General features: G+C 40.4%; 1 protein-coding gene across 1 annotated transcript in view; it reads right to left on the reverse strand.

Moving 5' to 3' along the window:
* The window catches only part of LOC126393459 (CUB and sushi domain-containing protein 1-like), a 316,678-nt gene that overhangs the window by 118,908 nt on the left and 174,507 nt on the right, over window positions 1–23,263 (reverse strand). Inside the window, exons 25-30 of the mRNA XM_050049648.1 lie at window positions 17,728–17,854; window positions 17,009–17,220; window positions 11,384–11,575; window positions 8,940–9,078; window positions 4,079–4,266; window positions 1,151–1,345 (exon numbers count right to left, since the gene is read on the reverse strand). Coding sequence (XP_049905605.1) covers window positions 1,151–1,345; window positions 4,079–4,266; window positions 8,940–9,078; window positions 11,384–11,575; window positions 17,009–17,220; window positions 17,728–17,854 — 1,053 coding nt within the window. The remainder of the gene's footprint in view (window positions 1–1,150; window positions 1,346–4,078; window positions 4,267–8,939; window positions 9,079–11,383; window positions 11,576–17,008; window positions 17,221–17,727; window positions 17,855–23,263) is intronic.

The following is a 23,263-nucleotide window of genomic DNA, read 5'->3' on the forward strand; positions in this document are numbered from 1 at the left end:
ATACACTTGTATAAACATATTAATGGGTAGAATATTCAGATTCAGATTCAGATTGACAATAAACCATGCCAAATATTACACACTGGCCCTTTAAAAAAAATTGTTTTAATGCTCTCAAAATGCATAAAAAATTAAGAGCAACATTATTTTCTTTGATATGAATCACATTTCCTTTCAAATTCTGCTCCTGAAAAACTCATAGTTGCATCTTCTTATACAAAACTTCGGCTGACCAAAAAAGTGCGAAAGAGAAATTTCCAGATTTGACGTTGGTTAAGTAACATCTAAAGTTGATCTCAATGGCAGTTTTGCCTTGAAATAAACTAGATGAATGAGCTTTTTTCTTGTTGTTCGTTATTTGTTGCTGTTCTCATATAGCTAGCGGAGTGTAATTATCTCATCCCTATTCTCTCCCAACCCCCCTCTTCCCTGTCTCTCACACATTATTAAACAGAGCTTTCGCAGGAGCCTTTTTCAAAGTGTTAAGAGGTATAAGTAAGTGTGTATTGTGTGTGTGTGTGTGTGTGTGTGGGTGTGTGTGTGTGTGTGTGTGTGTGAGTGTATGTGTGTGTCTTTTGTCCTCATTTTAAAATTCCTTCCTTGTCTTGCCACCTTGCTCCGTGGCTTATTTGAATTTTTTACCCAGATGGCACCAGGCCAGGTCTCTGTCACTTTAGAGATCACCCATGCACGCACCTACACACACACACACACACACACACACACACACTGTCACATATACTCTCTGAATGGCAGTTTGGCAGGTGTCACTTCCTTGGCTCTCTGAGCTGTCAATCAATTAGACAGTTCAGTCTTCCAATCCCTGACAGACTCTCTGTCTCCAATGTTCACACAAACACACACACTCACACACACACACACACACACACACGCACACACGCACACACACGCACACACATACTTGGACACACACAGAATTGTAGGTCTTGGACCAGTAAGTGTCGTATCGTAGCAAAAACCGAACATTATAGGCATCAGATAAGTAGTCTTTATGGCAGAACAGTTTTGTACAGGTGTACCTAATAAACTGTTCACTGAGTGTGGATGTGCAGGTGCAGGTTCTGCCCCACATGAGCTCACCATCATCATGGTGTTTGTACAGATGCAGCTCTTGACATGTCTCTCCTACCTTTACATGACGGCAGCGCCTTGTCCCACACCGGCTTCCCATCATTCCCCATGACACAGGTGATGGTATCCCCGCCCACTGTTGTGTAGCCATGGTGACAGTTGTAGGAGACCTGAGATCCCAGTTTATAGTCATATCCTGTCCGACTGGCATTCATGATGTTACCAGGGTCAAAACAGGCCTCTCTTGGTTTTTCTGTGAAGAATGGAAAAAGTTTGTGACTGAACAAAGACAAAGCCCAACTAATATGGAATATTACTAAAATATAAATGTTTTTATTTTTCGTTATTTATTCCTCTGGTTAGTTTATTGAAGCTAATATCAGCACAGGGCGCTACACCACAGTCTCCCATGGGCTGCAGGAAAAGGTAACAATTTTCTCTCCACATGGTGGTATTGACAACAAATTCACGTCATTTTCATTACATTTTAAATTAATAATCAATAGCTCACAGTTATTGCTGTAAGTGTCTAAAATATGCCTAAATCATTTATGCAGCCCAATAAAGGCACACTTCAGATTTCATTACGTGTCAAAACTATTGGCAGTAATTTTGGGCCAAATTTAGTTGACAGGATGCTATTTATTGACCCTTAATACAGGTTACACTGAATACCCTCTGTAAACTTCTAATATATTCACCCCCACTGGAAAGGAAGGAACACACAGGGATGAAAGCGGAGTCAAGAGAAAGAAGAAAACAGGAACAAAGGAATAAAAGATGAGGAATCAACCATGGTCAAAAACTGTCTTGGCTCTTTTTAACTTGGTGTTGGGCCAGCTTGTTTGCCTTACTGTGATTGCCCAATAAGAATGTGATATTGGGCCTAACAGAGGGAAACCGACAGACAGAGAGGGATAGAGAGAGAGGTGGAGGGCAAGATGGAAGTGAAACGGGGAGATGATTAAGGTTGTATTTTAATTAGAGAGATGGCAGATGAAATGTAGTGAATTAATGACAAAAGAACAGAGGTGTGAGGTAGCGTGAGGAGACAGACAACAGAGAAGGAGATAATCATTTTTTAATTAGAGATAAATGGAGTGAGAGAAACAACAGAAAAAATACTTTATAAAACTTGCCAGAGCAGATCTAGTCTCTAGTCAGTCAAACAACTAATCATCAGCTCCACATTGACTATAGCTGCTAAATCACCCCCCAGTCAAGCAACATCTGTAAAACCAGGATGAGTCACAATCTGTGAAAGTAAACAACTCATGGGCTGACACGGAACAGCGTGCCCTTTCAACTGAAAGACACTTCTGATGTACAGCAAGGGTGAAATTAATAGAGTAGGCAGCTTAAAATATCCAGTCTGCACAATGCTCCTGTATCAACAGTTTAATCATTACACCTCATAAACGCTGTGACAATGACTTTCTTATTTTAGTGCACAGAATACCAATTCCAAGTGTTTATCAAATACAGGACCTGATTTACTAAGAAAATGGCGTTGGGCAAATGTGTGCTGCAGTTTTGTTTGACTTTGCGGCTGTGTTAATGTGCAGCCAGCCCCTGAACTGGAACTGGAACTGGAACTGCTCTCTAAAGCCCTTTTCCCACTGGACAAAAAAACCCCACTAACACCCGCTAACATTTGCCTTTTGTCTTTCGTGGAAAAGGTTACAGTCAGCAATCACTCCCAGGAAAAAAAGACTCTGCAGTAGGTATGGGTATTTATCTGCTCCAGCTCCAATTGGCTCCGATCAGCAGTGATGGAAACATGACAACCAGGTGGATACGCTAATTTTTGACCCTTTGCACTGCCTGTCCCCCTCTCTCTGTCATAACGCGCCGCCATAAATTCCATCTGTCCCTGCCCGAGCAATGCTCAGACATCGTTTCAAATTAGTAAGTAAAGATATAAAAACAGAAGTAACCACCAAAACACTTTATTTGGCCTCCATGCTGCTTTCCACTGTTTACTAACCTGCTCTCCGGCAACAAACATGACACTTGTAAAAAAATTAAAAGCATACTCGGCTCTGCAGTATACTTGGCTCTGGTCTACTGGTAATGGGAAAGAAGTCTATCGCCTATTTTTAGCGCGTTTTCCCACATTTGAAAAACCCACGCATACATGCTAATTTCAATAGAGGGTGTAAGACACACTGTGTATGTGAAGGATCGCTCACAGGCACAGTCCTCCTCCACTATTAATTAGTCTTACAGTAATCAGATATTGTGCTCATTAACAACAGCCACAGTGCTTCACTTTTGTTTCTAATAATCTTTTTTTTTTGTTATATTCAAGCCATTAATTAATCGCAAAAACTCACTAAAATGACTTGCAAAGTGTGACTCCAGCCAGATGTGTGTGTTTGATGAACACAGCATGTGTATTTGGGAAACAATGCTTCCCATCTGCGCCTAAAAACAACCGCAAAAGCTTTAGCAAATCTTGCCCACACAATATCAAAAGAAAAGATGTAATACGGCATTGATTTTTTTCCTCCAATTCATAATGGATAATAATAACAGCTATTTGCTAGTTCCTGGTTTATATTTTGGGCTTTGAACTTAATTAGGCCCACAGTGCAGTGCTGTGTTGAGACTGCCAATTCACTGTCACTTGATTTATGACTGCTGCTACGTTACTACAAATACTTTCACCACCAAATACTATCACTACAAATATTGTGCTACTACTATTAGTAATGCAGATACCCTCCTGCTACTCCCCGTGCAACTAAACTACTACTTCTAATAATAATAATAATAATAATAATAATGTTACTGTACTGCTACCACTACTATCAATACTACAACTACTTTTATTGATACTATTTGTATCACCAAAACCAATCAATAGTCTGCAGATTCGACCGCATTACAGCATTATCAAAGCAGAATTTCAGATCTTGAAAGTGACCTTGCAGGAAATTGAACGAGGATTTTACATTAAGGCAAAGTTTTGGGGTTTAATTACCTCTATATTCGATGGCAAACCCAGACATGCCCAGTGAGGCATCAGATCTGAATGCCAGGAAGAGACTGTTACCGCTGCTCTCTATTCGCTCTGGGGCCTGGTTGCCTTGGAGACTTGCTAGTAACGGCCCATTCGAGTCTTCGCCCTCGTAGATGTGCAGGAAGTCGTAACTTGGCTCCATGTTGAAACTGGGGGTAAAAAAAAAGACAAAACAAAACAGAGAAACTTGTGTTAAAGAATTTAGTAAGATTGACGTGGTTTGTTTGTGTTCTTGTTTAAATTCTCCAAACAATTAATGAGGTGATGTGTGGTAAATTCAAATACCTGCTTCATTTAATGACTGCCAATTAGTTTGTGCTATCTCGCCTCTAATCGTCTGCTAATCTTACTGTTTTTGACATGTTTTCTGGGTGTTTAGTGCATTAATAACCAAATGCTTGTTGTTTTTCTCTTGAACTGAGAGAGCAATATACAGTTAAAAACACATTAATTTCATTGATATTCAAAAAAAAATAAAAATAAAAATGTGCGTGCTGCTGCAAAAGCACTCACGCTGCATCATCTGAATATTAAGTTAATCATCCTGTTGTCTCATCGTGAAAGGGCATGTCATGATCTGTTTTGATTTACATCCTCAGTATGTGTGTGTATGTGTGTTTGTGTGTAAACCTAGCACAAATATGTGCCCTTAATTTTTTAAACTGCAGCCTCAGCCTACAGTAGCGCCTGACACAAGTGTCTATGTCGAAGTTTTGCTGGTTTCACTCTGACAGCTTCTCCTCATCTCTCTGTACATACGTGAAGACATCTGATCCTCATGGGGGTAAAAGTATGAGAGAACACACACACACGCACACACACACACGCTAAGTCTCAGTGTTTGCTCTGACAGTGGCTGTGTTAGCCCTGTCTCCCTCCTGTCACACAAGACAAATTTGTATCATGGCGTGTACACACACACATGCGTGCGTATTTGTGTGTTTGTGTGTCAGAGCAAAGACAGACAGAGAAGAAGACAGAACGAGAAGCTGTGCTGTGTATGCTGAAGTGTAGCAGTATTGATAACCAGTATAAAGGTACCCCGTGGAGTTTTTGAGCACCAGGGGTGCTACAGAGTAACAACTAGAGTCCCTGTTTTGTTTGTATGTTGTGTTTTATCAATATGTAGGAAAGGATATGCATTCATGCTACAAGCACTGACATGATGTAATACACACTTCTGCTGAGATGATTTAAAACAACAGCTTTCCAAAATGCTGGGACATGCATGTCACATGTTTGTTAGGCCTTTAGGATACAAACAACTTATTTAGGGGAGAGGTGTAAAATGCAAAAAGGATACCTCATAGACCAGAAAGAGATTTTGATATAGATTTAGATAAAAAAGTTATGTTATCGAAATCCTGAAATGCCTGGTTGGTCTGCCAATTTAAAGGATTCTTCTGTCACAAATCCCTTACTTTTTCAAACTTTCCCCTTTATCTTAAGACACAAAAAGTTAATCATTAACTTTGGGCGAGAGACGTGTCATAACGTATTATCATTACAAAGGACTTGTTGAACTTAAAAAAACAACCTTATATAATCATTACCAAAGTTATGATTATAACTTAGTGTGAAGAATGCCCAAGTTTAAGCCCTGTGTTTATATCTGGTGCAGAATGGGCTTAACTGCACATAAGCCCTTTTTGCACTGACAAAGCATTAAAATGATCCGTGCTAATACCTTTTGCATTAGTGATACATTCTGGGTCTGAATGCTAAAGCTACTCAATTTCATAAAAAAAACATAAAGATCTCACAAAGCATAAATGGGACAACATCATAACCTTTCATGACCGGAGAAGAGTTATTAAGAGCAATCATGCGAACTTGAGAAATTACATTCTAGCTTGTTTAGTTATGAATTATACATCTTGAAATGTACAGCATTAGTGCCACAAAGTAGTCAGGACTCTCATTATGAGAAGAATGCAAATGCTTTTTTTCCACTGACTGTAAGTAATCTGTAGACAGTACATTTGCTGAACATGATATCACTTTGGGATATTTAACAAAGAAAATAACACCTTTCTGGCTGATACCTTTTAGTGCTACTATAAAACAAAGGTCAGTTGGATGTGGATGCTCAAATGACCGTTATATGATACCACAAAATGAGTTCTGACTTCATTGGAGAAACAAGAATTGTACTCTGATTTGATTCAAAACTGATCAGAGGACTGAGTCATAGTAATTGGGTCAATAGAAGTGTTCTCCAGTCTAGGTTTATAAAACACAATTACTAGGGTGAAATAAGATAAATAATGTAAGAGAAAAGGCACACAGCATTCACAAAACAACCAATATCAATACAACTTCATTAAAAGTAAAATAAAAACTGTCTCACTGTTACAACTGAAAGGAATTATCTCTGCGGCTGAAAAACATGGAGCCAAAATTGGGTCATTTTTTTTCCTTTGGCAATCTGGAGAAAGTCAGCTTTGCTTTTATCTTCATTGCTACATGTGAAACTCCAGTCTTCACTTTTGCCTTAGTCATAAGCCCCTAACCACTGTGACTTGTAAAATATTCACAACTGAGGCACGATCAGGACTCGAAATGTAAATAAACACTGGCCTGTTATCAAAAAACAAAACACAGAGATGGTCAGAAATCCCTTTCATTTTCACATGAATTCTGCTTTCTGTGTGCCAACATGTAGTGTTCAAAAAGTTCCTGAATCTCGAATTAATTTACTGTGTGACTTCAAGGATGCGTACGACCTTAACAATAAGTTCGCACTGATTACCAAAAATGGCTGATTGAGAGATTTAGGCAGCTAAAGACCAAGACCGTTAAGAACAAATCTAATTTCAACTTCCTGAAGCTTTAAAAGATAAGATCATCTCACCACAAACTACCCATTTAGCCACCTTATCTATGTTAGAAGTGGATTTTACTGTATTTTTTAGACGATTGGGGTTTTCCCCACACAAATGGGTTTATTAGTTTCCTTAATGATCCTTTACTGTGTGTTAATTAACATCAGACTAAATTGGGCCTGATCCCTGACTATACAGCACAGATCTTTTTTTACCCTGTGTGGGCCACAGTGAGTCATGAAGAGTCTACTCCTAAAAAATAAACTCAAACTAAACTCATAAAACAGTCCACGGAGGGTGATACATTTTTAAATTTAAGCCAGAAGAAAAACATGTTTCATAAAATGCTTTAGGGACCCTGTCCATCCTCTAAATCTGTAGATTTGTAATTTTTAATGTTTCTCAGGTATTTGGATAAACTAATTAAAGATTAATATGATCAGTGAGACCATTGCCCTGCCCTGACGTGTTTGTTGCAGCCACAATGCCTTTAAATTAAGGAAAAGCACACCTATGTTTCTTATTGTGATGTAATTATATTTATGATCTGTTAGTAATACTTGCTCTCTGGATTCAGTCTGGATTACTGAACCGGCCTACCAAGCCGAGGCCCAGTGACCCAAGGGCTCAGGGGGCCCCTAAGCCAGAGCCTCCGTGTGAAGTGGCTGTTATTGACTTGCTATTCCTTGTTGCATAGTGAAAGAGCTTAGTCATACATGTCAATAAAGCCACTTTCCCACTGGACAAAAAACCCCATTAACAACCACTAACATCTGGCTTTTGTGTTTAATGGCAAAGGTTATAGTCGGCATCCATTCACTGTTGACTCTGCAGGAGTCACTGGTATTTATCAACTCCAGCTCTGATCGCCAATGATGGAAATACAATACCTAGTGGTTACAATAATTTTGGCCCCTTTTCTGGCACAATACAATGATGCGCTGCCACATAATTTTGTCTGTCTCTGTCCAAGCTGCACTTAAACATTGTTGCAAATTTGGCGGCACCAAGATTAAAAGAGCGACCTCCATGATGCTTTCTACTGTATACAAACCTGTGTTAGCTTGCTTTTCTGCGTTTAAGAGAGCTGCATAGACACGTTAATTTTGCTGGAAAAAGGAGATAACAGAGCACCTAAAGTCCTATTGAAAAACTGAAGAAATAGCCTAAGCATTCACACTGAAGATCTCACACAAAAGACACCATTTTGATACTTTTTAAGTTAATGTGTATCCCCTCAGTTTATCTGTAGGATTTAAGAGGGGCTGAGCTGTTGGCTTTGAGTGTTCTTGTGCTGTAAATCTTGTTGAGATGCAGGTGAATATTATGTCTTAGTTAATATGCAGTTGATGTTAGTTGTGTGTATGTGCTCTGTAAATCCTGCTGAGGCACAGGTGAAATTATGGGGGCTCTTACCTGTCCGAGCCCAGGGGCCTGTTGTCTCAAAATGTTTCTACGCTAAATATTGATCAGCTGTACTGTACCACTAAGTGACACAAGGCATGCATCAGTAACTGTGTATTTTCTCAGAAAGAAAATCAATTGTTATTGTTTCTTACAGCATACAGTAGCTTGCTTTTATTATGGTAGCAATATATATTTTCTGGCTTAAGTGAATTTTTTTAATTAACACTGGTTTGTCATAAAACTACTAGTTTATTTTGATTTCTGTTTCATGTTGCAACTAAGTCCTCTACCAAAATATCATGGTCAGCTTCTTAAACAGCAAATACAACAGGGAAGTCTGATCTCCCACAGGAAACTCGAAACTACAAAATCGTTGCTGAAAAATGTGCATTTTTATTTGGATCATTTTAAAGTGGAAAACATATCTTAAATCTATTCAATCAGAAATAACAGCTGAGAGGCATCAGTGTTTGTACAAGCACAGATAAGCTCCCCCCCTGTTTTAAAGCTTGAGAATACCTGAGAAGGGGATATGCAAGTGATAGTGTGCATTTAGATAGAGAGCCATGTTTAAAATTTAGATGGCTTACCTTTTGAAGATGAGAGCTATGACAAAATCAGGGTTGACTCTGATTCTCCAATCACACTCTTTCCCAGGGGGGTAAGGCTGGGGGTAGTTAGGAGACAGAATAACACCGGAGGGACCGCTGACGTTTCCTCCACATGTGGCTGGAGACAGAACAGGAGTGAGAGAGAGACAGAGACAGAGACAGAGAAAGATGATTACACAGCATTGGGCTTGGGGTAATTTGGAAAGAGAATCACCCCTGATTGACCACTCATATGACCCCCACAGGTAGGCAGAATGGAAGAGAGTTAGTTAGTGATGGGGAGTATGGCAGGGGTTGGTTAGGAGAGACAGAATTACCCCCGGAGGACCTTTGATATTACCTCCACAGGTAGCTGGAGAGGGTGAAAGAGCAAAGGAGAAATAGAGAGAGACTGTGAGATTTAGACAGAGTGTAACGCTGGGGGTAGTTAGCAGAGAGAATCACCCCTAGCGGTCCTGTTATCCCACAACAAGCCAGAGAGCAGGAAAGAGATATTGGCAAGAGAGACAGATAGATGCATTCAAGCAGCAATTTGGTGATGTGAAGGAAGAATTTGAAACATGGAGAGGTGTCTTGGGGGTGGCAGGTGGGTGTGAACGGATTATCAACAGCGAAATAGAGGTAAACAAAGGCATTAACAGTTGCAAATCACTCACAGGCAGACACACACTTACGCACTAGACTGTTGCGTATAATGTTGGTTTAATCTTAGGAGCTTTTGAATACCAAGGGATTCACCGCCTGAGGTGAAAGTGCAGGAGAGGGAGGCGCACGCAGGCTTAGCTAAGAGAAAGCGGAGATGGTTTAAGCCCCGCATTTTATCTACAGTCGTGCAAAATTTGAGGTCACTGGCAAAGAGTCAGAGGCAATATCAGGAACAAAGCATCATGTGCTTCACAGGCATGGTTACAAGGCAAATTACTAGTCACTGTGACTGTGCTGGAGGACTTCCCAATAGTGCTGGCTAATAAAGAGAAGAGGAACGTTACATAAAGGGAGGCTGTGGCATCTAACAGTAAGGCAAATGTCTGTAGTCGCACGGAGGATGAGCACCGTGCTACTTGCTGCAGGAATCTTTTCTGCCTTGCTCACATTGTTTACATCCCACCTTCAGCTGTGTCTGAAGTCGTACCTCACTCTGGTCGCTGCATAATTAAAAATCCAGCAGTCCAGGACCTTTATGGTAATCTCTGATGATTTTCCTCTTCTATCTACTCTGACTAAGTCGACATGATATTTTCATGTGCAGGACAGAATTGAACTGGATGCAGCAGTTAATGAGGAAAAAGAACTCCCCAATAAAGGCTCGTAGTTCAGCAGCAGCCAGCTGAACAGCATGGGCAGAGAGAGCTGTGGACTTGCTAAAGGCTTGTTTTGCACTAACATACCAGGATTTGTAGGTTGCATGGTGAAAACACTGAGGGGCTCTTGCTGCATTAGAGATCATATCTTTTTTCTCTGCACCGACTCCTCTATTCTGTGTTTTCTCAAAAAGACACGGCTAGAAGTCACCTCCCTCCTTTAGTGAGAGAGTCAAGTGTGTCAGAGGGAGCTGAGGAGGAAAATAAAGGAAGGAAAGCACACCTGAAAGTGGGAGAGTGAAAAACAAACTGCAGCAGAATTGTGTGAATGAGGTGTGGAGTGGGATGTGGAAGCTCACTGGGCTATAAGCAGCAGGTGGGCTCGATGGTGGTGATAATAGAGAGAAAGAGCAAACAAGCTGCGGTTCTCTCCGACAGTTTTGATACAGGTACTCTGTTACAGCTACCTGCAACATTCTGTCATGCTAAAGATCTGACATCACTTTTTTTCCACGCTCTCCTGTGCACGTCTCATCGTCCCAGTCTTAAGTTTAGGATGTTTTGGTAATCCATGTTTAATTTTCCTTTCCACATATACCACATTGCTCAATAATCATCCTAACCACCGTTTTCTCCAGTACCTGTTCAACTTCTCCTTGATCTTTAAGAGCATGCCTCCAGTAAGGAAAACCATCTGATGCTCCAGCATCATTTGGGATTATAGATCACCTCACCAGCAGGCTTCAGTTGATTTGCCTCCAGAGAAGTATGTAAGATGTAGCAGAACAACACAGGGGCACCTAAGGGACCTGAACTGTCATGTTTGTTGTTTACTCTCTACATTTCAGACTTAAAATACAACTCTGTATCATGCCACTTCCAGGGGTTTTGTGCTTAGTTTTCCATTACTGTATGTATTCATTAAAGCAAACAGTGGGGGCGTCTGATAGACAGTATCTTAAATCTTAATATCTAGTTCATATTCAGTCTTCATTTTTTTAGCGCGTAGTATGACATTGAAGTCTCTAACTCGTTAACATCTGACCACAGCATCAAATTTAAATTTCATTTAATTTAATCTCCGTTTGGCAGCCCCTGATCCACACAGTAATGTACACCCACCTACACACGTTGGAGGGTCAGGCTGCCAGTAGAATCTGTTATCCATCCGCACACATGTGATGGTGTCCTGGCCTTGTAGCTGGTAGCCTGGATCACACTGGAAAGTCATGCTGTCACCAGGCTCCTTACTGTCCCCATACCGAGAACCATTGACAGGGATGCCTGGGTCATTGCACGTCGTTGCTGTCGTGGCTGCAGAATGTGAGACAGACAAGGAGAAATACATATTGACATAGAGTTGTTGATAGAAAGATACTGAGACAGACACACAAACACAACAGCAGCCAACCATCAGCAGCTGCAGACCAACAAGTGAAGAAAAACATGTCCTGTATAATATAGACACACAATTGTCCCTCACTGGGTGAGTATCGACTGGGCTCACTGTCATTAGACTGACAACATGATTCTGTTTTTTATTCAAGGCAGCAGGGTAGCTGGAGATACAAGCGACAACTCAGCCTGACCAGTTATAACTAAATGATTCGTCCCTTCAGGTTCAATCAAATTTGGTCTTTTTGCTTTTTAATTAGTGCCTCCCCCTCAGGGTAAGCAGTGTGCTTGGTGGGGATTCACTGTAATCAGCCTCTGTGTGTAGGGGTTTCACTGTTGGGGTTGCAATTGTATTTAAATATACTGGAGGGCTTCCATCACATCAATCAGCATCTAAAGATACAAAAAAAAGAATACTTTGGACATCAGCATGAAGAAATATACAATATGAGTCTGAGCAGAGTATTATGTCTTAATTTAAAGGTATACTGTGCAGGATTTTATTTAAAAAAACAATGTACAAAAGTGTGTGGCGGTATATTTATCTGCAAATACCCCGCTCTCTGCCTGTATTTTCTCCTTATTTTGCTGTGTTCCAGGGCACAGTGCGCTTTGTAAAAAGGTAGTGATCAGGTGCCAGACTGTAAGCAGAATCCAAGAGAAAGCAACTAAAAACAATGCAAATATAGTGAGGCGAAATGCCAAGTGGACAGAGCTCATCCCACAACAAGAGTGAGTCTGGGATTGGCTTTCACTCTCTCTGATGATACTGTTTACATTGAATAATCGACAATTCCCACGTAGTTTAACTTTAGAGGATATTTTTGTCAAATTACTAATACTATGACTAATAATTAAAGTACTATTCTGTATGTACAGGTGTATTTTGTCCTTTTATTGTTTGTCAGATTCCAGTGCTTAAGAGAAGCTGAGTGATACATGGTGTTTGGGTTTGAGATGTTGGGTACATATCAGAATTAACTGTATTCCTATCTGTCTTCTATGTATGTGGTTCAGAAACTCAGCATTAGGACAACTCCATGAATCACACAATAAATAAAAGGGGCTGAGAGACAATTAACAAGACAGGAAGGCAGGAAGAAAAACAAACTTTAAAAATTATATGAAATAAAATTTTGCTTCTTGAAATTAAATGTATTTTTTCAGTTCCCGTATTATTTTCCTGTGAACTCCTAGATAATAATACCTCTTTGTCTTTAAGAATCTGAAAATTACAATTACATTTACTCTTCTTTTTTACTTCCTCTGCCAGAGATGAACAATTTGCCACAACTTGAATCCTCATTATACAACAGGCTCAACAATTAATCACAAAGCTACAGATTCAAGATTCAAAATTATGAATCAAATCTTGACCAGGGGCCTCATTTATAAAACTCTGCAGAGAATCCACACTAAATGTTTGCGTTTGTACAAATGAGGAAATATTAATACGCAAAAAACTATTATGATTTTTAAAACCATGCATACCCCTTCCAGGACACAATATCTCCTTATAAATACCAAATCAACTTGAATTGTCTGTACATGGATAAGCCTCATATCCCGCTCTCTACACGCCCACATTCAACCATAAATAGTCAATGAAAATCACTGCATGAATGATGATGCATAGAAATGGGTGTGCTGATCGATGGTTGTTTACACAGGGTATATGCAGGAATCCTGAGGTTAATTTCAATACCTTTTTAAGACTTTTTTAAGACCTTCCAAAAAAACTTTCAGACCTCATCGCCACTTCAAGCTGTCGTTAGCAGAAACGCATCTTTAACTTACTAAACAGTTGTAGTTTGCAATTACATCTATGGAGCACAAACATACAACAGAACTCAGATAAGATGAGAAGGATTTTTTATTGTCTTTTGCTCCTGTTTGGTGCCTGGACGTGCGCTGTCGCGTGATGTCGCACAGGTGAGCGCACGGCCCCGAGTGGCAGTCCGAGTGTGCCTACTAACACATTGTTGTTTGTAATAGTCACGAGGAGGAAAATAAATTATACATTCATGGATACTTTTTGTCAAAGCTTGAATGCCAAGAAAATTTAATACTTCATAAAATCACGATTAGGACTTTTTAATACTTTTTAAGGGCCTTCATTTTCCGACATTTGATTTATCAACTTTAAATACTTTTTAAGACCCCGTGGACACCCTGTTATAGGGAATCATGGCAACAACTGAGCATCACCACAGTATTTACATGTTTACAGCGATCAGACTGATGCTTCACACCTTGTCAAAGTGATCATAGTGGTGAAGATGTGCTGGGTGAGGTGACTGGAGAAGGCAGAATGTGTGGCAGCCACCGCGGTGTCCCCAGTGCACTCTGTGTGCCTGACAGCTCAGTCGTGTTCACTGCAGCAATTTTACACACAAAGGGTAGGAGCTCTTCCTGAGCCTCTCAGTACTGGTCTGGTGTATCCAGTGCCTTCTTCCCGACCTCAACAGAGAGAAAAGGCCTTTATCGGAGTTGCTGGGATCTTTAATGACTCTACTGACCTTATTCTTGCAGCGCCTGGTATAAATATCCTTTAGGCAGGGTAGAGCAGCGCCTATTCAGTACCTGTTCAGCCTAAAAAAAAAAAGACTCTTGGCAGGGCCTTGTAGTCCTGCTCGGTGCAGTTTCTGTACCTGGCTGTGATGTTCCCCTTCAGGATGCTCTCGGTGAAGAGGTAGAAATTCCTTAGAATTTGAGGGGATTCCCAGAATTTCCTCAGGCGTCTGAGGTGAAACAGTCTCTGCGTTGCCTTTCTTACCACAGCATCATATGCAGTGCCAAGGTCAGGCTCTCAGTGATGTGGAAACCAAGATACTTGAAGCTGTCCACCCTCTTCACTGTGGACACGTTGTTATCAATGGGCGTAGTTTCTTCCCTGCTTCTGTCCACTATCATGTCCTGCTGATAATTCCACCAGTTAGCTTCGCTAATGTGGTTGAGGTGAAAAGGAGTATATTTACGCTTAATATCAGTGAAAGGCAAACCACACTTTCCTGAATTCTGCCACCTGCCACATCTTGGCATCATCCTAACATTTCAACACCTGCAGTGCCCTCCACAGCTGACCACAAGTCAGCAGCAGACAGTCCACTCTCCTTTGCGCTCCGGGGTAGGGGAATGTCATGGTGAGACAGTGGGGATGAAATACTGAGCGAAATTTGATTTGAATTTTAAATTGGCTTTTCTTTTGTACAATCGGAAGGAGCTTATAGAATAATTATGGCTTACTATAACAACAGTAAATAACACTGCTGGTCTGAATGTTTATTATAAAGTCGATCATAAGTAACATGTGATATGACGAGAAGTGTGTGCGAGGCATCATTATACGTGTAATGATGCCTCGCACAATCTGGCGTCAATTCACCACCTTGCCATCTGCAATGTCAATTTCCCCCATCTCCACAATGCTCATATGCATGGGTCAGAGTTTCTGTACAGGAACGCACATTCTCCCGTCAAGTTTGTTTTTATAGATCACAACTTTTGCGTGGGACGTGGTGCCTCTTTCAGGCCCAGTTTGTGCAAATGCAACACTTATAAATGAGCCCTGGACAAAATACTACGAGAACATGGAATTACAATCCACACTGAGCATATAAATGATCTTTTTCACAAATATTCCAACAGCTGGTGCTGTGAAAGTCATAATATTACAATATCATGTTTATCATATCTTTCCAGTACAAAACAGTATTTATTCCATAAGAGGCACGGAGAGGAAAGAGAGAGAAAGTAAGAAAAAACTGCATGAGGAAGAAATCTGTAGTAACGTCACTCCTAAAAATCACTCGCTCAATAAATCCCCAAACCTTGCTTTAAATAAATCAGTGTGGTGGCAAATACCATTACCTTTGCTTCAGTAAATCAACATTGAGGTAAATATAAGGAGTCATTACCATAGTAATGGAATAACAGTGCTTTGATTAGCATGTTAGTGAGTGCAAATATTTATTGTTTTAAATATGGGCAGAAAGGAAAAAAAAAATAAATGTGTGTGAGAGATAGAGGGTGAGAGAGAGAAAGCTTTGGATGTAAATATTTACGACTGGAAATACGCATCTCTTAAAAAAAAAGTTCTGACAGTTATGTGTGTTGGAGTTTGTGCATGCACGTTTGTGGAGGACCACAGAGCAAGTGGAGGTGTGCAGTATGGGCTCGTGCGAGAATTGTGTTGGTCATAAATGGCTTCATGAGGATATACAAGCACAAGAATGTGTGTGTGTGTGTGTGCGTGTGTGTGTGTGTGTGTGTGTGTGTGTGTGTGTGTGTGTGTGTGTGTGTGTGGATGCTTTGATGTGAATAAGCAGTTGTAAAGGAAAGATGGTTGGGACTGTCTGCCTTTGATTGATTTGCTGCTACACTGGATGCCAGTGGCTTTAGTCAATGATTCTAACAGTTCACAGGCATTTTTGGGTACATTGGTTAATAAATGAAGGCAAGAACTTCTAAAAGACAAGGTGAGAACTTGGAAAACCTGAAACCAGAAATTGTACATGTCACTTTCACTCATTGTAGAAAACATTGGTGAAGACCAATTTGAGAGGTTGTAATCATGAAGTTATGGCTGTACTGGAAAATGGATTCAAGTAAAATAGTTTGTATTTATTTAAAAAATCTTTTTGAGTAAGTGTGATAAAAAGGTAAAATCTTTTGACAACACTGAGATTTAAAGACAATTTTGAGATTTAAAGTTGAGTTTGTGAGCTCAAATCCCCTAATGTGAATAAAAACGACTTTGTTCATTAGCCTATAAAATTGTTTTTAGCATATTTTTTTCTTATTATCATTATTCTTATTAATCCACTTCTCAAATAAATATTTCACAATGTTGTTTAAATAGCTAACTACCCTGAGAGGAATCAGCACACATAGTTTTGTCACTGCATCGCCTGCTTTCCTAAACTGTAGGATACGACCAAAACTGAGCCACAGGTCTCCGGCGGGCTCCTTCAGCACTAAGTAAGCCTGGGTCCCAGGGTGAGATATTAAATTTCTCATTTGATTCTTTGGCTTAAGGTTTTTCAGAAATCCTGTTAAATGCAGCATTAATTCCAGATTAATTCTCTTATAGCTAATATGAATGAGGTTTATATAATAACTAAAAAAAACTATATGTGTGATGAGTGCTGAGTTTGTTAATTAGCTAATTTAATTGCTAATTCAGTAATGGGTTTTTCTTCATAAATGGATGTGGGGGATAGAGTCAGACAGACCACCCAAATCAGTAATTTAGCACAATCATGGCACACTTTTGTTTTCAGTCATTTGGGGTTTCCTCCACCATGTGTATTTCAAGTGTAATGGTTGTGATTTAGAGTTAAATGTACTTACTGGAAAACTGTATAGAAAATCCCTGCTTGCTGATGAAGTAATCAGAGTCAAACTGCAGCGTGAGTATGTTGAAAGTCGAGTGGATATCTTCAGGTAAGGCTGGGCCTGACCATTCTTTCAAAAGTATCCCCCCATCAGATGGCCCAGATGGACCATCCCAAACTCTCAGGATATCGTGGCCGACCTCAGTGTCAAAGACGATGAAGTGGAGGCTGAGAAAACACAGTAAAATACAAAGATCAGAGATGCAATACAAACATTAACAACTGTTCTTTATTCCCCAAATCAAGTCAGCCATAAGATGAAATGAAGCAGAGCTGAGAAAAGACAGATCACACGAGTGTGTACACACACTCACACACACACACAGGAATGTCAGCAGTAGCCACCATGTGTTGAGAAACACGATGGTGGCATAATGACTAATGTGGTGTACTCTCCTACACAGCAGTGGCTTTGACAGTGAACATTTATCTATAATTAGTGAATATATCATTACCTGACAGTCTTGTGAGTGTTCACCTGTATAGTCCATGTAGAGTGAGTTAGCCAGTAAGCTAACCCTATCTATGCCAGAGAAAAGCAGCTCTGTGGATACTTAAAAAAACATTCCTTGTCTAGATTCCTCTGATGTAAAACCAAAACAAACCCAGATAACTGCAGGCCATCATCATACTCACACTGGCTTCAGTGTACATATCCAACTGCTTCATAATTACCTGATAGTCTTGCCTGTGTCTGCCTCTATTGTCCAGGTACAGTGGAGGTTGTTGTCATATGGAGCAGGATATCCTGGAGACAGAATCCGTCCAGACACTGCTCCACTTATGTGACCTCCACACTCCGCTACAAGGACACCAGACAAAGGGATGATCATCACTTGGGGGGAAAAATCTTTTTTATCCTCTTTTTATTTAGGTCCTTTGAAATATATCCATCAAATCAGAAATACATACAGAACCATGTTTTCATCCTAACCAAAGTAACACAACACACACAAAACCACAGGAGGTATAACACTACTACACACATTTAAAGGGATATTTTGTTGATTTTCAACCAGCTTTGTATCCTGACAATGTGGGTAGTATGTGTGAATGAGCTGTGGTAAACTTCCCTCCATCTTACCAGCGCCCAGATCTCCCTGCTCATCTCTCAGCTTTTACTGGCTCTAGGGCTGTTGCTGGAACTACAGATTGTGCTTCTGCATTTTGTTATGCGTGCCACCACGGACACCAAGAGCAGAAAGGCGGATCGAGAGACAGAGGCACCCCTCTCTTAAACTCATACCAAACTCAGATCAAACTGTAAAGTTAGGCAGTGCTGATCAAATGTAAACCAAGATTCTGTTACTGTATTGCCTTTCTCACCTTAAACGTCTTCAGAAACATATTTTAGTGCTCTGTTTAGCTGTAACACAAGAATCTGTGAACAGGAGGTAGACATTATACCGTTTACTGTATTGTAAAAACTGAGATTAAACAGTAGAGCTTATCAAATATGAACCAAGATTCTGTTACTGCGCCAGAAACATATTTTAGCGTTTAACTCTGGATTGTTTGTTACCAGCTGGTTGCCATACTGTGTCAAAACGGACAAACTCGCATTACATTACCCACCAGCAGAAGCGTTTATTGGTCCAGTGCAGTGCAGTGCATTCTGGTAGTTGTAGGCTTTCTACCTCTTGAGCAAAAGCAAAAGCCACAGTCATTTTCTCTGTTTTCTTTGGTCATGTCGCACCAATGTCTAGTATTTGCATCTTTCTACTGCATAGACAGCCCAGTTTCATGAAAAGACCATCTCTCCAGCAGTGAAATACTTATTAAATGTAACTGGATAGATCAAACATAGAAGGAGCATCAGAGCATTTAACAATGCAAGGATTGCGGGCAAAGCCGTATATTGCAGGATTACTGCAGGTTTATTATGAATAGCACACTCTGCAGTAGATATTGTTGGCAACTTGCAGCAACTGCTCAGCCATAAAATCCACTCTTATTAATAATGAAGATACTGAACACTGTATTGGAGTATATGAGTATCTGAATCAACTTTTTCTAAAGTGACAAAATAAAGAAAATAAATCACATAGTTATAGTGATGTACTGACAATCCTGTTTAACATTGGATTGTCAGAGTCAGTGTACTAGGTATGCTATAATTTTGTGGATTCGTAGCTCCTTCTGTTTTTGGTGATTTGTTCATGTTTATCCTGTTACAGATTCTCTCTCAATTGGAGGTCATCACAGCCACACTAAGTGTCACAGAACTGAGACTTGACCTGTGAACTGAGTGGGACTGGACTAAAATTAGAATCTGTCTAAATGGGTCGAGTAGGGTCTTGTTTTACTGCTGTGGCTCTCCGGTCTGTGTGTAAATGTTTAAAATCAGGGTGGAACCAAGTGGATCAGAGCGTACTCCGTATCAGCTCTGATCATGTGGCTCTGCAAGTCATGATCTCAGCTGGAGGAAACATTCTGAGAAATCATTATATATGTCAAAAATGCATGCCATTAAATCACTTTTTTTTATTAGATTGATAGACACTGATTAGAACATTGCTATCTTCAATCCATCTTTCACCCAGTTGGCTACAGAATGTTGGTAAAGATGCAAATATGACTTTCAATCAGTTTTATAGTTAAGACCACCTGAACCGAGTCCAAGTCAAGACCAAGATCATACCAGTGCGAGTCCCACACTGCATGACACACTTACAATAAAACATGAAACATACAAACCATAGGCACTCCTCAAATTGATCTAAAAGATCCACATTCCCATAAAAACACCCACAGAAAACAAATAAAGATTCCTCTTCATTCACCTTCTTTATTTCCATACTATACATGTATGTGTTTGCGTGTAAGTATACTCTGAGAAATGCCAATAAAATGATCAAACATAGGGATGCACAACATTGGATTTTTTGCCAATATACGATATGCCTATATGTCAGAACTCATTTGACTCATATCAATATATCCACTTTTTTCTCCATCTAATTTAAGTGATCATCAAGTCTCTTCTGTAGTGGAATTAACATCATATTATACATGCATACTCTTATCATGATGGCCCACCAGCAGATGGAGACATGAAATACAGTACTTTTTAGTATGCAATGTTCATTCATTGTGCAAAATAAGAAAAAGCATGTTGGCCAGTTCTGATAGTTCACTTTAAAGCCGATATCGGCCAATACCGATGCCGTGCTGACATTATCAGCATGTTGGCTGATTCCAATATTTCATTTCAAAGCCAGTATTGACTGATATCAATGATGTGCTGATGTTATCGTGCATCCTTAATCAAAAGGTATTGCCAGGGTGAATTTTATGTGTTGGAATTTTCCTTTGTTTTCTATAAGCAAACTAATACAAACACGAAGGAGATGCAATCGACTTAACTATCTTATTTCAATGCCCCTTTTTTGTACAGGCAATTTAGTGCTATCCCCACAGTCGTGGTCTTGACGTGTCTTGGAATAAAACCAAGAGTCCTCTTTGTCCAAGACTGAGACAAAACCGAGTAAAAATGCGGTTAAGTCTGAGACAAGACCAAGACCCTCAAAAAGTGGTCTTAATTTTATATACTTTATTAATCCCCCTGAGGAGAAATTCAATTTTTTTCACTGCTGTCAATTACACACAGGTCCGAAAGACACACATGCACAAACAGGATGTATACATGCACAAAGTACAGAGTGACAGAGTGAGGGGGGCTGCCTTGGTCAGGCACCCCGCACGGTCGGGGGGTTTGGTGCCTTGCCCAACGGCACCTCGGCAGTGCCCAGGAGGTGAACTGCCACCTCTCCAGCCACCAGTCCACACTCCATATTTGGTCTGGACGGGGACTCGAACAGGTGACCCTCCGGTTCCCAACCCAAGTCCCTATGGACTGAGCTACTGCCGCCCACTTGACACCAGTCTGGAGACCAACACTGATCTCAAGAACACTGCTTTAAATACTTATATATGTTAGTCTTTAACGCATATAAACAAATCATTTTTGGAATTAGTTTGTATGATTTTACATTTGTTCTCTTCTTATTACATTGTTGCTCTTTTCAACCGAGTATAGAGCATGATGCTGCTGCCAGTGTTGGCGTTCTCTTGGGTCAGTTTGGTTTGACCTTATTTTGATGTGGGTCTAATTATCCTCAGGAATATTCTGATTGGGTCTGACTGTGCTCATGTCTGTTGTAATTCATGGACATTAGGTTTGGGTAGGTCTTCCAAGGGTACGTTTTAGGTTGCGTCCAGCATTGACCTTCAAAGACCTCTACTTTCAATATAACCGCATTCTTTGTATCAAATTTCTTGGTCTTCCCTCCAGCCCCATTAACATTTCAGTTCATCTCCACGAGAGGCGGCTCCTCTACTTTGCTGTAATTTACTCTGAGGTGTGAAGGTTGAGTTTAATGAGAATCAGTTAAAACAGGCCTTGAATCATTGAATCACCCTTAAATTATCCAAGCTCCTGCTATTCAGTTTCAAGGTTTGTGAGTAATTTTGATGGCAGTTTTCTCTTTAAGGATCTCCCTATAGTGTTCAATTTCAAGAAGAAAATGCTGTTTATTGCACAAGACCGAAGTGGCTTCTGTGTTATTTTTGTATTGTTTTCAGTGGCAAGGAACAGGGGAGATAGCAGGAAGCAGGGGAAAAGGCTGGGAGCAGATTTGAACTCATCATGGTAGTACATGGTAGCCCACTGAGCCAGCAGATAGCTGCTGATTAGAAAACAGTTTGGTATAGAGAGTGCTTCATATCAGTGTGTGTGCATTGTGTGTGTATGTGTCAGTTAAGAGGGCACCATTAACACGGCTCCACAATCTACAATACCATGACAACCTACTGCTGTTGCATTACCCTCAGCAGAATGCTCACATATAAACACAAACACAAAAGGGGGTAGGAAATAACAACACAATCTCACACATCACGCCAGAAACATACTTGAAAACACTTATGCGGTTATGCAAGCACATACGCACATATGAATGCACACACCCACACAGGTAAAATAACCAGTTGCTTTAGTCCCTGGTAATACAAAACATAGGAGGAAAGGCAACTAGTCTGCTATGTTTTATCATGACAAGCAGGTAGAGAGGGAAAGAGGCACAAACACACATGAGAGAGAAAAAGAGAGTTGTTTAGTAAGCTTGGGCCAATGACAACTACAATTTCCCAGGATAGGAAAAGAAAGAGAGAATAAATGGCACACACATATACAGAAGATAGACAGATTTACTGCATGAAGAGAGAACGTCAGAAAGACTCAGAGGTAGACCAGAGAGAAAGAGAGAGAGAGACGGTATAGAAACAGCCTGAGGCAAAACCATCTCCTCATCTCAATGCTAGTACATGCAGATATGGGACTGAGCCAGACAGACAGGGAAGGAGACAGTCGGAGAGGCAGAAAGACAAACGCCCCAGCAGACAGACAAAGGAGGAAGATACAAAGGTAGCTATGGAGGTAGTTAGCCCAGGGCTCTGCCAGCAAGTATTCTCCTGGTTGCTGGCTTACCTGAAATAAGGCAGCAACAGAGCAGCTACAAATTAATGACTGACTGCAGAGGTACACAGGGACACGCACACACACGCGCACATGCACACACACACACACACACACACACACACACATCCTGCCAAAAACGCATACCCTTCCTCATTCACACCCATATAAATACATTCACCGTGTGTGCACACCTATGCACACACATTCTTTTTAGTTGCCATTAGCAACCACATCAGACCATGTCCCACCTCAGAGAGCTCAGGTGTGCTGGCAGGTTAGAAAGACACAAGGCTTGGCTCTGCAGCAGGGAATTCCAAATTAACATGTGCCAAGTGCCCGCGTTTACCCAACAAGGTAGAAATACTTACAGGGAAAAGTGCTTTAATTTTAAAATATGCAAAACCACAAAATATTTATGGACAAGCAGGAATTATGGACAAAAAATGCGAATTTGCTTCAGGGATTTCAAAGCTAGCTGGAAACAATACAAACAAACAAAACGTCAAATTCATGCTTCACTGGTGGTTACTGAATGGCAATAAGGAATCAGAATGGCCAGCTGTACATGCTGTAGCTAAAACCCAAAACTACTTTCACAGGTCTATAAGCAAGAGGGGGAAAAAAGTCACCATGTCAAAGCACCTGAATCTTTTGGCATACTCCTCTCCAACCTAATTAAGGACTGCCAAGTGCCAACTAAAGCTAAATCTGCTCTCTGGCAGTTTATCTACC

This window comes from Epinephelus moara, chromosome 1 (genome assembly GCF_006386435.1).
Source record: "Epinephelus moara isolate mb chromosome 1, YSFRI_EMoa_1.0, whole genome shotgun sequence".
In the NCBI taxonomy this organism is placed as follows: domain Eukaryota; kingdom Metazoa; phylum Chordata; class Actinopteri; order Perciformes; family Serranidae; genus Epinephelus; species Epinephelus moara.